General features: G+C 37.0%; 1 protein-coding gene across 10 annotated transcripts in view; it reads right to left on the reverse strand.

Annotated features, from left to right (window-relative positions):
* Window positions 1-12,128: 12,128 nt before the first annotated feature.
* Window positions 12,129-18,630, reverse strand: part of ROBO1 (roundabout guidance receptor 1) — a 1,159,067-nt gene continuing 1,152,565 nt past the window's right edge. For all 10 annotated transcript variants that reach the window (XM_032878064.1, XM_032878059.1, XM_032878058.1 and 7 more), the window contains 2 exons: window positions 15,131-15,327; window positions 12,129-13,805 (listed from right to left, as the gene is read on the reverse strand). In XM_032878064.1, coding sequence (XP_032733955.1) covers window positions 13,791-13,805; window positions 15,131-15,327 — 212 coding nt within the window. In that variant the 3' untranslated portion in view covers window positions 12,129-13,790. The remainder of the gene's footprint in view (window positions 13,806-15,130; window positions 15,328-18,630) is intronic.

Genomic DNA, 18,630 nt, shown 5'->3' on the forward strand with positions numbered 1-18,630 from the left:
AAGAGATTAGGCCAGCGGAATGAATGTTGAATGGAAGTTCTCCTCATAACCTCGGGTGCTGTCAGCCTTGGCCACTTTCCACTCTTCCTCAGCAGCTAACTTCCTCCTCCTGGTCTTCCCACAGACCTTTGTATGGGGCCCTCCACATACCCCCTCAACACCAGTTTTACATCTACACAAACCACCCAAGTGTCACCCTCATGGGCCTAGCTCCGGTACTCCACGATTTCATTTATAGGTGGAAATTAAAACAACAGCAGCAACAAAGAAAAGCTGATAGACACACAGAACAGGTTGGTGGTTGCCAGAGACAGAGGAGTGGGGGGCACAAAATAGGTGAAGGCTGTCAAAGGTACAAACTTCCAGTTATAAAATACATAAGTCCTGAGGATGTAATAATCCTCAAAATAACTACATAATAACTACAGTTAATGATACCGTATTGCATATTTGAAAGTTGCTAAGAGAGTAGATCTTCAAAGTTCTTATCATAAGAAAAAAATTGTGATCATGTGTGGTGACACATGAGAATTAGACTTACTGTGGTAATCGTTTTGCCATGTAGACAAACATCCAACGATGCTGTACACCTGAAATCATTATGACGCCATATATCAATTGTATGTCAATTTTTAAAAATGACCTATTTCCTTGACACTGAACATGAGAGTGTGGCATGTCTTAGGTGGGTTCCTAGAAGGGCAGTAACACTTGATAGCTCATAAACAAATGTGCGGGACTATTACAAAATTGATACCATATGCCAAGAAGAAATGACGATATTAAATTCTTCAGGTTGCTATTTTCTTCTCTTGGAATTTTATGTTTGACTAACTCTCCTGTGAACTAAGTCATCTCCAGTAACTCTTAGATATTTTACGTGGTGAAAAACTAGAAATTCAACTACGAGCAAGGAGATGGGGTCCTTTAGAAGTTAATTGGAAAAATATGAAAATATTATTTGTTTTTTTACATTGGTAATGCAGTAAATTCAGGTGGTACATTATAATGCATTTCATTATTCAGTCAAATTTCTATTTTTGTATATATACAGTATTAAAATAAGGATATTGAAATATCAATAATAAAGAGATAAAAGCAGGAGCTTAGTATGGGACTTATTATAGTCAAAATGAGAACAAAGGGCTTTTTACCTGTGTTTGAGTCCTAGACTAGATTTGTGACCTTGGGCAAGACATACCCACCATGACCCTCTATCATCTCATATGCAAATTAATATATTTGCTGTTGTGGTTTCGATCCTATCTTAAAACATACTTAAAAATATTTATAAACCACAAAATTCCATAAAAATTGTAAAGAAGCAGGGAAATACTCTCCAAGTTGTTAATTTTCTATTTTCTCTATTAAGCCTTTATCCCTACTACATGGAAATAAAAATTAATATATTTTCTATTCCTATTTCCATTCATTTCCCTTACCTCGATGAAGTTGCAAATAAGGAATAAACACAAAGATTACAAGTAGGAAGAGAAAGCGAGAGGAAAGGTGATTGTGATGATGAGTGAATGATTTAGGTCCTGCTTCTTAGCAGAAGAATTGTCACCTGAACTTTAGAATTCCCTTCAAAAATCTCTCTAGCTTCTCTGGCACATGCAGCCAAAGGAAAAGAATCATCCCATTTCTGGTTTATAAAGTAAAACCTGAGAACCAGTGACTTGATGTGACGGTTAGGGGCGGCAGAGTCTTCACAGCTGGAATTTGTACAATGAGGATCATTAAGGGTGACGCTAGATGTATACTGCCATGCTTTTGTTTACCATCATTCTACTCCAAAAACATCATCCTCCCCTCTCAAAACCTATGCTGTTGTTTAAATGCCTGGCAACTCCCTTTGCTTTCAGATTTTCTTTCTTCCTGTTTCCAAGTGTATGGATTTCTTATTCAGCAAAGACATTGAAGCCGTCTGGTTATATACTGCTATGTAACAAACCACCTCAAATGTACTGGCGTAAAGTAACATCAATTTTATGATGCTCTTGGGTTCTGTGGGTCAGAAACTCAAAGCACAGCTGGGAGGGCTTGTGCTGGGAGGGCTTGTCCTGGGATGTCTTCACAGCTGCTCCATGAAATCTCAGCTTGGAAGTGATGAGCAGCGGCAAGGGGTGGGGAGGGGTACGGGCGGTGGCGGGGGAGACCTCAAATGGCTGAGTGTTGGAATCAACAGACTCCTATGACAGGCACTAAAGCGGGCCTCAGTTGAGACTGTTGAGCCACACAAGACCTTTCTAGGTGGCTAGGCTTTTTACAGCATTGCAACTGGATTCTATAGTGGGCTTCTGCAGAGCAAATGTTCAAAGAACCCAGAGGCTGTTGCTTGGATTTTAGTGATACAACCTCAGAAATCAATATGCCTATTTTATTGGTTAAAGCAGTCAGAGTCTTACCATGATGTAAGGGGATGGGTCATCCACTTTGTGTCCTGCTGAGAAGAAAGTCAAAAAATTTGTACTCGTTTTAAAAATTACTACTCAGGTGCCTGGGTGGCTCAGTGGGTTAAAGCCTCTGCCTTCGGCCCAGGTCATGATCCCAGAGTCCTGGGATCAAGCCCCACATCGGGCTGTCTGCTCCGCAGGGAGCCTGCTTCCTCTTCTCTCTCTCTCTGCCTGCCTCTCTGCCTACTTGTGATCTCTGTCTGTCAAATAAATAAATAAAATCTTTAAAAAAAAAATTACTACTCGTTTTAAAAATTACTACTTTATTACTACTAAACTATGTATGCAAGCTAGATAGAAAATAGACTAATTGCTAAATGTGTGAGTAAAAACGTGTGTGTGTTATTCATTGTTGGGTGTGTTCCATCATCTATTCTCTTAAACAAACAATCCATATATCTCAGGGGTGACAGATTGATACACTCCAGCAGAAGACCTGATACGTCCACGGGAATCCAGGCTCAAGTCAAACAGTACATGGTATTTCTCTGGACATAGGCTTGGTCCTTGAAAGAGCGTGTGTAACAGTTTGCATCACTGGGATACCTTTTTAGAGAATATGGTGCTTTCTTGCTTTTGTCTGTTGGCCTCTGAATAGTATCACGTGTGGCTTGAGACCGGTCTGTTATGTCCATCTTGATAACAGCTGGAGAGAGAATGCAGCATGTGGAACAAAGCAGAGCAAAGAGACTCAAAGACAAATGGAATCATAGCCTTGATCAAACCATGTCTGCTTATACTTTTTCAGTTCCATTACACCATAAATGTCTTTCATGGCCTAACCACAGAGTTGGACTTTATGTGTTTTATGTATATAACCTGTCTTTACAAGCATCATGACTGACACCGCACATGAAAGAGAGAAATTAAATATAAAACAATTTAATCTTAAAAACTCAATATTTTTACCAGTTAATTCTTCCATGTTTTTATTGATTCTTTACATTTGTGTGATTTTAAAATTATTTTAGTTGGAGAATGACAGAATCTGGACAAAACAAAACTAAAGAAATAATTCAAAATCACCTTTCTTAAACATAATCAAGAATTTGTCTTTAGGGGTCATCTGAATATATTTTAACTTTAAAACATGCTCAGTACTTTTTTAGGTAGAAGAGTACGGTTTTGAGAGAACCCAAGCTTTATATGTTATAAATGAATTGATGACTTCCTCTACAGCCTTCCGCAATCCAGACAAAATATCTCTTCAATTCCTGTTTGGAGTTTTAACAAACTCCTTTGTTGCCATGGGCTATAGTATGAATATTTGTGTCCCCCTAAAAGCCATATGTTGAAACCTAAACCTAAACCTAAACCTAAACCTAAACCTAAACCAAGTGAGATGGTATTAAGAAGTGGGGTTTCAGGAGGTAATTATGTCCTAGGGTGGAACCTCACGAATGGGATTAGTTTGATTTTAAAAAAGACCTTCTAGAGCAACCTTTCCTCTTCTGCCGTTTATGAACACAATGGAAAGATGGCTGTCTATGATCCAGGAAGCAGGGTTTCACTAGACACTGAATCTGTGGAGTTTCGTTCTTGAACTTTATAGCCTCCAGAATTGTGAGAAATAAATACCTGTCATTTATAAGCCTCTGAGTTTAAGGTATTTGTGTTAAAGTAGGCTAAAAGGACTAAGACACTGTGTAAATACTTGTATTGCATCCTTCTCACTTGGCTGTGTGTGTCTGCTTCCCATTGTATTGTGAGCACTTCCGGAAGTGCTTTGTTCTAAGCCCAGAATGGATGTTCAGTAGAACACTGAAATCAATGACTGAAAGCCTCGTTTGAAATCAAGGTAGGGGCTGGAGTAAAAGTTTGTAAGTAACTTAATCAAATGCTTTTGATGACTTTGTAGAGCAGTGACAGATTTTTAGGACAGCCCAGTGGCCATATTTTTACACCATATTATATAGCAAGATAAGAAATCAAGTTTATTCAAAATTATTGTTTAATTAAATGCACACTTGAAACCTGTGAGGCTTAATTAACAATGGTTGATAGTAAATCATCCAGATAAAATATATTAGCTTCCGAATATATGCTAATCCTATGCATAGGTATATTATTAGTCAAAGTAATTTATTATTTTTCTTGACTTATTTTTCCCCAAAGTATTCAAGCATTGGAAATGGTAAGGTATTGCTTACTATAAATGTCATAGCCTATTTTAAAAAGACATGTTAAAAAAATGTTAAAAGCTCTCCAGAAGATCCCTCTTCTCATAGAGAGGCAGAAGTAGGAGCAATGGGATTTCTGGGTTAGACAAAGCAATTAAAAATTTTGACTTAGAAAACAATGTTGCATGACCTTGAGCAGCTTCTCAGGTTCTTTTCTGATAAAATAAAGATATGCATACTTGGAAGTTTAAGACAAAATGTTAAAATTCCTTTAATATGGGATTCTATATCATACATACATGTATACATATATGCACAGTTACTATGCTTTGGAAATTATGTTTTAATTGCTTATTTTTAAAAGCAGTCTCTGGAAACCTAAGCAATATTTTAAGATTTGTGTATTAATTAAAGATAAAGGAGCTTTTACTTTTTTTTTTTTTTTTTTTTTTTTTAAGATTTTAAGTATCCTCTACATCCAACATGGGGGTCAATCCCACTTTCCTGAAATCAAGAGTTGCACATTCTACCAGCTGAGCCAGTCAGACTCCCCTGAAGATAATGGAACTTTCAAATATTTGGTAGCAATCAGCATCTACTGATTCATCCCCCACTCCCAAAGCAGACACCATTTTCCCTCCCATTTCAGTTATAGTTGATTTAAGAAAGGAAGTTGAATATTGTCTCTAAAGTCAATTAACCAGGTTCACATTTCTGAGGAGCAGTTTTAATGCCTGGAAAGAGCATTAGACTAGAAGTTGAATTCACAGCCACACTCTGTTTATATTTTCCTATTGTGAATGTCAGCAAATTTCTTAGTCTTTCAAAATCTTGTCTTATTTATCTGTCAGGAGGGTTAAGCCTAGGCATTCCACTCCAAGTTGGGTGAAAATTTAACCTGATGACATATTCAAATCTAGCAGGTACACAATAAATGACTCATCTTTCCCTCCTAACCTATTTATTTCTAACTTACTTCTTATGGTATTTCCCACGGTAATTATTCCAGATGCCTTTCACTCTCCAAGCCCTTACCAACACACTGCATAATTTTGTTTTGCAGCCTTGCAAACAGAACTTACATAAAGAACTATTACCTCACTCTATCACTGTGTGCCCACCAAAATCACAGGCACACGTATAAACACTCAGTCTCCATATAAATTGAAGAGGCATTTAGTAATGATTCACACAGAACTTTACCAAGAACAAGTAGATAAGGTTATTGCCTGTATAGTATTGAAACTCCCGTATTGTGAAAGACATAAAGTATTCTATTCAACAGGTGTTCATGTTAAAATTCAAGTTTTATTAGTCTGGCTTAAAAGTTTTCCCCATGTTCAGGGTGACCCTGGTTTGGCAGTATTTGGATAAATACTTCTGCAGGGCCTGTGTTGATATAAACAACCTAAATCATTCCAACTCAAACACATGAGCATTGTTGTGAGACACCATCTGACTTGATTTTAGGAAAGAAATATGCCAGCCAGTGTGAGAATCCGCTAACCAGAACGCTCTTCTGGAAACAGAGGGCCAGTTTATGGGGCCCTGGGACAATCCCGTAGACAATAATCTGCACTCTGGAGCTCCTTGAGTAATGGATCCCACATGTAGAGTCCCAGACCTACATTGGTCCCCATCTGGACTGTGGCATTTGGCTCTGCAGACACTGCCTGCCCTGGCAAGTCTCAGCCAGCAGAGGAGGATTTTAAAAACTTCTAAGAAGGCACACCAAAGTGTGGGGGGTCCCTGAAGTACAGAGTGGGGACAGAAGCCCTAGCCACCCAGGTTACTTTTGTGATTTCCTGAAGCTGAATGGAAATCACGTAAGCAGAAAGCATCAAAAGCTTTGTTTTACTCAAGACCGAAGAGCTTGGACCTTTGCCCAAATGGAGGAAGAATGTCTAAAACCTCCAATTCTCAGGGCACCTGGGTGGCTCTGTTGGTTAAACGTCTGCCTTTGGCTCATGTCATGATCCCAGGGTACTGGGATATAGTCCTATGGGGGGGCTCCCTGTTCAGCAGGCTGCCTGCTTCTCCCTCTCCTTCTGCCACTCCCCCTACTTGTGCTCTCTCATGCTCTTTTTCTCAAATACATAAATAAATTCTTTAGAAATCAATCAATCTTCCAACTCTCACTTCAGTCTTAATATGTGGATTTCACAATGGTGCCCAAGATCTGAATGAAAAAAAAAAAAAAAAAGGACCAAATCTATGTAAAACTTTGAGCCCGACTTATTTGAGGTGATGGACTTGTATAAATGTTACAATATTTTATCAAATATAGGACTCTATTGAAAGAGCTTTATTTTACATGCCATTGTGTAAATGCTACCGATTTTAGTTGTAAGGCAATGCCTCAATGAGAGTCTTGCGAACACACAAATGGACTATACCATCCTCAAGTTTGCTTAGGAATTTCTTTCATGTTTTTCTGAGGGATTTAGTAATTTTTCCTGCATTCATTTGCATTGCTTGTGTGTATGTTATAAAGCACAACTTTAATTAATTATAGACACTTTTCTTTCATAGGTACTATAAAGCTTATCGCTCTCCTAGAAAATTTGTGATTGTAGTTATTCCAATGATCCAACTCACGCCTCACTGCTATTATCTTTTTTGCTTTGGTATTGTTTCAATGCTGATGGTATAAATATTTTCAAATTATGTTAAATGACAGTTAAATGCAAAACACATAGTACCAACAACTGATGACTGGTAAGAATTCCACCAATGTGATCGTAATATGAATACACGACTAATCTTACATGCATGGTATGAAAGAAAATTTATCTTAAATTTGAAAAACTAATTTAATGATTGCTTGATTTTTGATACCATGCTAAAGCATCTTCCAATAATCCTGCTTATAGTATATGGCTTTGAGGACTCCGTTGTGGCAGACAATCTCCTTTGAGATCAGACTTACCTCTTCTTGGCATCTTCCCATCTCAGACACCTGCAGTAAAGCATGTCCGCTTTCTGCCTCAGGGTCTTCTACTCTCACTTGGTCTTGGCCTTGAGAGAGAACTCCCTCACCTTCGCCACCCCTCCTCCACCAGCAGCTTGCAACCAATGGGGAAGTAGAAGTAAACTGATAATGTTTCAGGCACCCGTTCTTTGGGGAAGGACTCAGGGAAGTATTCTGCATGCGTCTCAGAGGAGCCAGTAGGGTCCCCACTGGAGGAAACTTCACCAACTTTTTAAGCATCTGTGTTGACGTCGTCTCCCATTCCCCTCATGCTCCCCAACTCACTTCCTGGGATTACCTCCCAAATAAATTATTTGCCCCTATGTCTTTGTTTCAGATTCTGCCTCTGGAGGGAAACAAACAAGACTAAGTCACTGTTTGACCCTCATCTGATTCTTTTGGTGGAATGCAAATTAGCAAAGTACATTTTTGACTAATTGCAAATAATAAAGGTGCAGATTTTATGATTCTCTAGTTCAGCAGAAATATTAACATTTGCTTGCATTGCCCTGTAGAAAGCTAACTAACAGCAATCATATTTAAGATCCTTCCACAACTCTTCTTCAAATGCTCTTCCTGCTGATTCCCTTGTTAATGAGGTAAATAAAACTTGACAAATGCCTACTTGCTTTTTGTGTGAGACCTGTTTTTCAATAGCAGACAACCAAAATGGCATCGTGACTATTGCCTGGCTAAAAATGATTACAAGGCACTGCCAAGTCCAAGTTTCATCCCAGTCTCAGGTATATCACCATGAACCCTGTACTTGATTTGTTAGGATAGTGGTTTTTGAACTTTATTTTTTTAAACATAAAATTACCTGGGATTGTCTCCAAAATGCAAATTATTAGGCCTTGCCTCCTGGGATTCTGATTCAGCACAATCAGGACAGGAATCAGGAATTTATATTTATAGCTAGAAGACAGATGTTCATGGACATCACTTTGAGAAACATAGGTTTGGAGCCCCTGGAGAACAAGTATCTTTGAAAATATTGTTTTGAATACTCATTTGCTGTCTTCTCTCTCACTAGCATTCAAAACAGGGAATAAAGGAAAGAGGAAGACAAAAAAAAAATCCAACTTTCTAAACTAATAATACCTAAAATGCCAATTAATTAGTCATGTGTTCTTAAGGACAATAAATTTTAAGAACAAAGGATTATCTACTTTTTGAAAAATCAAGCAACATTTGTTTTTTCATACACCCTGATACATTTAAAAAAGAAAAAATTGGCTATTTGATTAAAAACCAACTTGCTAACTCAAAATAACTTTGTGTATTTATATTGCTTATGTGAGTAAATATTTATTTTTAAACCCAAATCTGGAATTTCTTACATTCCCTTTCCACATATTCTACATTTTTGTTCACTGGGTATTCATTTGTTTAAGCCACCTAATTCAGCGTGTTACAGTGGAAACACATGTGGGCTAACCAAACAACTTGGTTTTGGCATAGCTGTCACTTGTCTTTGCAGTGTCATCTGAATACTTCATTTTTTTGTCGTTTTATAAAAATGAGGAAATAACAAAAATATAACTGCTGATGAGAATGATATATTTGGAGTAAAGATGGCAGTCATTTGGTGTGTGACAGGCAAATCTAACCTTAATGAGCGGACACTGGACTCTGTGGTTGGGGTGTGTTCATATGTGGGAAAAATCTCGAGCATCAATACCAAAATAGGAACCAGTTTTTGGCATCCAAAACCGGAAGGTCATTGAGGTTCTTGGTTGGGAGTCCTGCTACAGACTCTTTTATGAAAAGAAAAAGGTCAATGCCCATCCCATAGTTTTCTAGAAAAAAAAATCCTTAAAACTTGTTAACTCTAAAGTACTTTTTATACTCTCATGCTCAGAATTTAGTTTGGTCTGGTGCCAACTCCCTGGGTTTTTTTCTTTTCAATTTCTGCTAAATTCTCTTGACATAAGCTGAGAAAACTAGAATTTGAGAAAAGATATTTCTATTTTTAAAGAGTAACCTCTTTTTAATGTTTAATTATATCCTTTTGTAGCAAGATCGTATATTGAAATATTAACAGACATTGCACCTGTCATAGGCTATCTCCAGCTCTCCCATCCCACTTCTTACTTCCAGCAGACAAGAGGGCTTTCTATGTGTGCTGCCCTCCGATGGTTACCAGAGAAAGGGGTTTCAAAATAGATTCTTGAAATTTATAGCAGAATGAAGGCCGAGTGGCAGGACCTAAGGTCTTGCACACCAAAGACTTTGCATGCAAGCAATATACACAATCGTCTCTCCCCTTTTTTTTTTTTTTTTTTTCTCTCTCTCTCTCCCTTCCTCCTCATGTCCCATCTCACTGGGAAGAGAGAATTAAACATGAGGTGAGAGAATCAGACATGGTGAGTGTGTGACTGAGCTTTCTGGTCAAGTATAGTTTTAGAAGTCTGAAAGCTAGAGCAACCTATGCAGCACTTTGTAGTTCAAAATCAGAGAGGGAGGAGGTATTGCCCAATGAATACTTGAGCATTTGCTATGTACTTTGCATGTATGAATTCATTTAATCCAAACAACCTTGTAAAGTACTTATTCTTAATACACCACTCAAAGATGAAAACAGATTCACTAAGTAATTTTCCCCTGGCTACACAGCCAGCAATCCATGGAGCCAGGATTCTAGCATAGATGGTTGAGATCCAGAACCAAGTATTATTTCCTTTAACTTCAGGAGAAGCCACCGCACACACACCCTAAATGGTAACCAGTTAATGAGACGTAGTAGTGTCTTGTGAGGCCCAAGGATGGGGCCTCATACCCAAGTCTCCAGAGCATCAGCCTGGCATGGAAGAGCATAGGACAGTCCCATTTCCCGCTCCCTGCACCCAACCCACATTATAGGGCTTCGAAGTATCAAGGGAGTATCAATGAATAAGGGACATCAAGGTAGGGAAAAGGAAGTTGCAGCATAAACTGTTCTGAGAAATAAAGACCATTGGAAACTTGGACAACAGCAAAATGCCAAGAGTGCCTACTGCCACCCCTCACCCCCCAACACACACACACACACACACACACACACACCTGGAATCTTGATGCCACTCTGTAGAGAGGGTAGGGAAGAGAAAATTCAGACTTTATATCTGAAATGACCAAGAAAGTTAGATATGACTGGGTTCATCTAGAATGAAAATGATACTCTCTGCCACTAGGCAGAACAGCAGCCGCAAATACAGTCAGTAGTTATTCTGAAGGCAAGCGACATGCTTGCACACCTGAACTGTGAAACACGTACTGAAAACGCCACATCACCGCCCGTTGTGTGGGCCTCAGGAATTCAGAAGCAAGGATACAAACAAAAACACCAAGAATTTATTCCACGGTTAGGAATTTCACAGTGAATTTTACTCACCGGAAATGGAACCACCCCCATCCTCGTACCACACTTACACTTTGATAGGTTTTTAACTCAGCAAGTTTTTAGGAACGAACTACATGGGAAAAGTGAGGATAGAATGTGTGCAATGAATTTCAGTCTATAAATACAATACCTTATATTGTTTGGGGGGTTTACAGAGTTCATGTCATATACATTAGCTCACTAAATCATGACAACAGCTCCATGAGGTAGGCATTACTGAATCCACAGGTGTAGAAACCTGAGACTTAGAGGTTAAGTAACATGTCCAGGGAAACAGAGTGTGTGACAAAACCAGGCCCTCTGATATACATAATTTGTATGTATATCACATGATATAAATAAAGACTAACTTATAGTCACCTCAACAAGGGAAGAGAAAAATTAGGCCATTGAACATCTCTCCGGTGTTTCCTTCGAAATAGTTGGAAACTGACTTCTTGACCTATGGACCTAAGTAGATGCTGGTGATTACTTCGTTTTTGTAAAATTAACCTTCAAAATACATCCCCCTTCTTTTTTGTTGTCCAAAATTTTCTCAGTTTTTCAAATTGTGATCAACACAAAAATTTAACTATATATATATATATATATATGCATATATATAGTCCTATATATTATGATATATATACATATATATATCATAGGAAAAAAACCTTCACTAGATTCTACTGCTCATCTCATCCATCCAAAGTTAATACCTGAATATGTTAACCTTAATAAAATAAACAACAACGTTCAAGCCACTGTATCATAACTATAGAACTGTTAAATTTCACATGAATTTGTAAACAAGAAAGCAGGTAGTTACTAACCAATATTTTGAGTAATATAATTTTCTTTTCGATGGAACCTAAGTGGTCCAAACTTTACAAATTAGATGTATCATACCTGAATCCAAAGAATGTCAGAAATAGTTTACCTGAAATTCAGATACACACAGATAAACATTTTAGTGCTTCCTTAATATTAAAATGGTATTCTATGATCAAATGCCTTCTAGGTTTTGATTGATCTGATATCTTTAATTTCCATGGAGTAAAATGAGAATTTTTCCTCATAAGTAAAGCCTGGTTGTTCAGAATTTTCACTTATCTGATAATATAGTGGTGAAATGTTAAGACAGCACAACTTTGTGACTAAATGGAATAAATTTGATCACACAATGAAAAAACAAAAGAAATCAACACAAGAAAGAATGATGTATTTGAGAACATTTTTAATAAATAATGTGACAAAATTACTTTTCTGATTATTGGTTTTCAGTATGCAAAATTATGGCTAAAAATAAGAGGTTTCTTACATGAACATAATGAAAACATTAATCACATGGATTGTTCCCTTAGTACTGCACACCCTTTCTATGTAACTTTCAAATTATCTAAGTGAACACATTTAGTTTTTGGTGAACACCAGCTTTTTTTTTTGTGGTTCAGTTTTGTTTGGCTTTGTTTTCCAGTGGGGTCAGGCCTGATACCTGTGTATGAATAAATGTACATTTTTTCCCTCAAATAGCACCAATTATCAAGTCAATGAAATTCATATAACAACAAAAAAGGATCATAAAAATCTACAGTCAGAGGGCATCATTTGGCAACTCAAAGCAAGCAATGCCTCTCTTTGAGCTTATAAGAAAATCTTATAAGTTTCAAATTGGCCACAACAAACTTAAACCTTTTTTTTCTTTAAGTTCAGGAAAAGTAAGAACCATTGGGTGAATGGCCAACAATAAAGTATGCACGTTACTTCACCATCTGTCATCATTCAAATATTCCAAATACAAACATAGAGCATGAACAAAACAGGTTAAAAACGCTTCTCAACATTTTTTTTTCAATAAGACAAAAAAGGTTAATAGTTACAATGGTTTACAAATAAAGTTTAGTGATTGTGCTTTTAAAACCAAAAAAAAAAAAAAAAAAGATTAAAAACAGTGCATTACAAAAACAAAAATCAAACTTCCTTAAGTGGCACTTCTGAAAGTCGAACTGACACTACCAGAAGAAATTTAGGCCAGTTAAGATAGGGATGTCCTTATTTGATTGGTCATTAAAAACATCCATTTGTTTGTAATATGCATTTATAATTGCATTTGATTGAAAAATAGAACAAGGTTTTTTGCTAGGCTTACTTATGACAATGACTAGACAACCAGAGATCCAACTGGCTTACCCCTACTTCTCCAGAAGTATACTTCCAAGAATATACTTTAATGATCGAAATGAAGACAAAATAAAGTACCACCAGGGATTGCAAAGAGCATCTATTTACAATGTTTCTACCTCATTCAAATTGATTTGTGGTTGTTCTGCTTTTGTTACATTTTATTTTCTCCCAGCAGAGGGTGGTATGAAAGACTGATTTGAAAATCATGTTAAAATGAAGTATGTTTTCGTTTGCCTTAGCAGTTGGTTATAGAAAGATTATGTCTTGAGAGCCCTTGGCATGAGGTTGATTAATCAATTTTGTATCTTTGATCAATACTTTGCTGAAAATTGGCTTGGTATCTAAGCAGTGCAATGCCATATCTCGGGGGCAAAATGCAAAAGAACTGTGTCATTCTCTCTTGCTGGCTGATGGCTGGAGCAAGAAGTCAAATACATCCCTTGCTGGAAGTAAGGTGTCATGGTTTGTTCCAACAGCGAGGGGAATAGGGAGGTTCTTCATTAGGGATAAGGATCAAGCAACAACAATAAAACTCCAATAAAATTTTTAAAAATGGTATTCCAATAAGAGGAATAAAAAATGACAATTTTTACACTCTGATTGCACTGAACATTTTATCTGGCGTCATGTGTCATCAGACATGAGGCATCTTGAGTGATAATTTTCACATTAGATCTCACAAGCCTCTCTGGTTGTCTTCAGCTTTCAGTTTCCTGTAAGAGAAAAGTGTTGGTTAAATTTGAAAATAAAATTTAGAGAACAGTTTTAGAGTTTGTTGATTTATATGTTTTCAACCTTACAGTTGGTATTTCTTCGTTCATTCCCCAGCATATGTTAGAAAGCGCTCATGGCAACTCATTTATTTGTTGTTAGTTGGTTTTGATAGAAAATTCAATAGTTCTCCGTGAGTGTGTTCTGTGTGATGTCTGGGTATTGGGGCATGTGGTGTAGGAGACAGAGGAGAAGTGGAAGGTGGATTTCTCTACTCCCTCCAGCCCCAACTCAACATTGTAGTTCAAATTTTATAGGTTTTAAGTATTAGAGTTCTGTATGATGACTTTTTGTCCTCCAGAAAGGTTCTCTTACTTAACAAAAACAAACAAATAATAACAACAAACCACACACACACACACACACACCCCAAATAAACAAAAGAACTTATAAAATAACTTCTCATAACAACTGTAGGAAGAAAGTCTTCTTATTCCTAATGTCAAAATGAAAATGCTTTGGGTATTACAGAAAATTCAATTAGACATCATTCCTTAAAATGTTTCATCTTCTATTTTTAAAAGTTCAGTTTAATGTTAATTTAACAATCTACTTGGGATTAAATAATTTTGTGAGAAGAGAAATTTGCCCCCCATTTTTTTTAATTGAATGGGAAAAACACTGTCTTAAAAGTAGGAGGTGATTTTGTAATATAATATGATATGATATACTGTCAATTCCCTCTTGTATTTCTATCTATAAATTCTAACAAAGGAGTATATATTTGACTCAAAAAGGGTTCTCCTCTATCTGGGAAGGTTAGAGTCAAGGATCAGGTTGACTGATCAGGTCAAGGATCATTTTTAGAAAAAAGAAGGTGGAAGATAATTGGTCAAATTAGTCAGATTAACCACAGTGATTACTAGGGAGGCCGATGATAACACAGGCTAAGCACCCTTATTCAAATCCTCATAACTGTCACCTTACTGGTTTTTATAACCTCCTATAATATAATACCATGCAATATATTATCTGGGTAAATAATTCTTATTTCCTAACAACATGTTTGCCATATAAATCTCTTATCTGAAGATCTGCAGATGAATATACCCTCTAGATCTAAAAAGAAATTATTATCCCCATTTACAACTTTGGAATACATTTCAAGGAAATCATTAAATTCAAAGAATTTCAGTCTCTGGCATCACCAACACTAAGATTTGTGGCAGAACAGTAACTTTTCTGTAGATTGATAAATATTCCTGACTTTGAGGCTGATGTAACAACCCATATAATACCGAGAAACTTGGAAAATAGTTATAGATACCTCTAATTCTTCATTATTATCTTCTCCTCTTTCATATCCTCCAAGAACTTGCATTTCTGCAATATTTCTTCGACCTACATTTGCTTGTTCTCTTTGTCTGCTTCCTGATCCTCTTGATGACATTGAGCTTGAAGAACTCGGATCTCTGGGATTATTTGATGTCGGAAAAGTAGGTCTGCAGTAAGGTAGAATATCCTCTGTGTAATGAAATATAATAAGTGTATATGAACACCACTGTACTGTTTCAAGGCATAATGTAACATAATTTATATCTGTCATTTTGAATGAAGAAGCATCAGTGTTATTGAGGAATAAATGAGGACATTTTATAACAATAATTAAAAAGGCAGCAGCGTCCGGAAAAATAAAATAACAAGCCTCATTGTCTTTCCTGGTACTGGCTGGCATTCAAGTTGATTTCACTCACAAGCTCTTGTCCACCTCTAACTCACTTGGGACCAACATCATTAGAAGAGGAAAACCAAACCTGGAGTCAGACTTAGCTTCCAGTTCTGTCCTTCATTATGTGCTCTCCAATTATTTTAGGCTTTAGTGTTCACTTTTCTAAAAAAGCGTTAATAGTATCTACACCCAGAGGTGCTCCCAGTGTTGACGTAAAAACAGAGGGGATCATGAAATCCCTATGCAAACTATGAAGGGTTATTTCAAGGCATTGATAGAAACAAAGTCCAGTTTCCTCAAACCACAGAAACAGAACCAAGCCCAGGTTCACTTTCCAGATACCAAGATGTCAACCTCCATTTCAACATCATATTTACACTGTGAAGCCCTGACTCTCAGAAGCCTGCCATCGTTGCTAGGTTAAAACACAAAGCCATTCTAATTAAATGCCATCTCCTGAATTTCTACCTCCATACTGCTTTTAATTTGGTGCTGCTTATACTGATGATTTTCAGGTGCTTACTTCACTCCAAAGCCTGTCCACTCTACCCTTTGGACACCTTGATGTCACCTTTCTCCTTCCATCCTACTCATCACAATTTCCAGCGAGTTTCAGACTCGCTGGGGTCTCCCAATCCATGAAGACCACTGTTTTTCACCCTTGCTTCACAGCACTGGGGATCATGTGACCTTCATCAATCTTTTTCTCTCCATTGACTTTAGTTTTTGTCAGACTACAATATAAAATATCTCTCTTGCTAAAAAGTTCCCCTAAAGCCTGTGCTCTACATGAAGCAATACCTTCTTCCTGTCCTTACAGTTCAGCAAAGCTTCTTAAAGCAATTAGGCTCAGTACTGGTAGATAAACCTCCCATTTACTCCGAATCCCGTGGAAATCTATCCATGCCCATGTTACTACAACAAAAGAGAAAATTCACTGTTGACTTTGATAATGCTAATCATGTTTCAGCCCTTATGTCTCTGGACTTGTTACTGCCCTTCATCAGGAAACCATCATCAAGTTAAACTGTTAAACTGGGAATAGTCATTCCCAGCTTCTAGTTCTCCTCCCTTCCTGGCCAGTCTCCTGTGGGCTCTTAATGCAGTGCATCTTACATGTTGCAGGTTTCAACACGTAGCCTAGTGTATATATACATTATTTTCCCCACTCACCTAGGGAAATTTCATCCATTTTCACAGACTGTAAACTTTTCTAGATTATACCCATCATGGGGACAGGTATTTTGTGTTTCATGTTTTGATATACTCTCAGCTTGACATATTGATAGTTTTGAGTGAGTGAATGCATATATTTAATTAATATTTTATTATGATAAATCATTAATTTGTATTTCCAACTCCTAATCTATGGTGAACACTTTCTCTTAACTACCCCTCAAACTCAATATGTCCAACATTGACTTCATCGGGTCCACTCTTTTCTTTCCTCTCTGTATTCCCTCATATAGTTAATGACGATACTAATCCTTAGGACAACAAATATAGAAAACTGAAATTATTTTAGAGTCTTCCCTCCCTTCCAACCACCTTCCAGTGTGCCTTAAGTGTACTTTTTCCATGCATTCAAATATATACAGGTGAGCCTGATTTTTAACACTAAAAAATGTTAAATTTTGAATATTCCCACTCACTCATCTCCGATCCTAGAGTCTGGTTTGTATTCTCCACATCTCTTGTCCCAGCATGGTAAATATCTACTAATAGATCCTTGCCTTGAGTCACTCCTCTCTAAACCCTCATCGCTCAGCTGCCTTCTTACAGGAACTAGAGGCACTCTATGACTTATGCTTATGTCTACCTTAAGACCTTCCCCTTTGACCACCTTTACTGTCTAGGAACACTGAATTTCTTATAATCTTCTCAATGCACTTCAGAGATTTTCATGCTGAGTTTCTCTGGCAGAAAAATCTATCCACTTTTCTTACCCAAGTTAAATCTCACCCATCCTGAACACTCAGGTTATGTGTCATTTCTACCAGGAAAGATCGAGAAGTCTTTCTTTACCTTACATACCCCCAAAGACTGGGCTAACTGTCCCTTCTTTGGACTCTCAAGTATAGTATCATAAACATTACACCAAATGTGAGTGTGTCTATAAACATACAGATATACTTATCTCTGTCTTTGACTATAAGCTTCATGAGGTCAAGGTTCATGTTTACACATAAATCTCAGGACCAGTATAACGTTTTACAACACAGTGGATGTTTGATATATGCAGAAATAAATTGAACTAATTGAGGTAAATGTCAGCAAAAAGATCAGTCATTCATGTCTAGAAGACCACTCTCTTTAATTAAAAATGACCATTCATTAAACTTGTAAATCAAGGTTCCTCCTTCATTTTAAATAATGTCAACTGAATTATGAAGGTGGAAATTATAGCAATGCATAGAAATGATCATTTAATGACACATATACACAGGGTTATGGTTCAAATAAGAATTTGGGAAGGTAAGACCTATGAAATAATAATCTGGTCAGTGTATCTCAGTGTTTTCCATGAAATAAGTTTTTTTGTTTCTAGATTAATGGTTCCAGTAATAGTTCTTTAGTTAGAAATATATATATATATTAGATATATATATATAGTGTATATATATATATATATATATACATACGTATATATATACTATATATATATTAGATTTTATTTATTTATTTGAAACACAGAGGGAGATCACAAGTAGGCAGAGAGGCAGGCAGAGAGAGAGGGGGAAGCAGGCTCCCTGCTGAGCAGAGAGCCCGAAGCGGGACTCGATCCCAGGACCCTGAGATGGTAACCTGAGCCAAAGGCAGAGGCTTAACCTGAGCCACCCAGGCACCCTAGAAATATTTTTATAACACAAAGGACAACTTATTAAATCTCTAAAGATTGGTAAAATAATTTCATCATTTGTTCTAATCCTGTATATACCAAGATCTTTCCAGGTTTGTAAAATCGTCTCCTGAAGAATCCCAATGCTTTAGAGAAAGCTTACTTGTAGCAGCAAATTGGTCTACACTTTTGGGCCACATATAAACTTCATCATTTATGTCATGACATTATATTTATAAATCACTACTGGGAGTACAGT

The sequence above is a fragment of the Lontra canadensis genome, unplaced genomic scaffold (genome assembly GCF_010015895.1).
Source record: "Lontra canadensis isolate GAN:19392208 unplaced genomic scaffold, GSC_riverotter_1.0 scaffold62, whole genome shotgun sequence".
In the NCBI taxonomy this organism is placed as follows: domain Eukaryota; kingdom Metazoa; phylum Chordata; class Mammalia; order Carnivora; family Mustelidae; genus Lontra; species Lontra canadensis.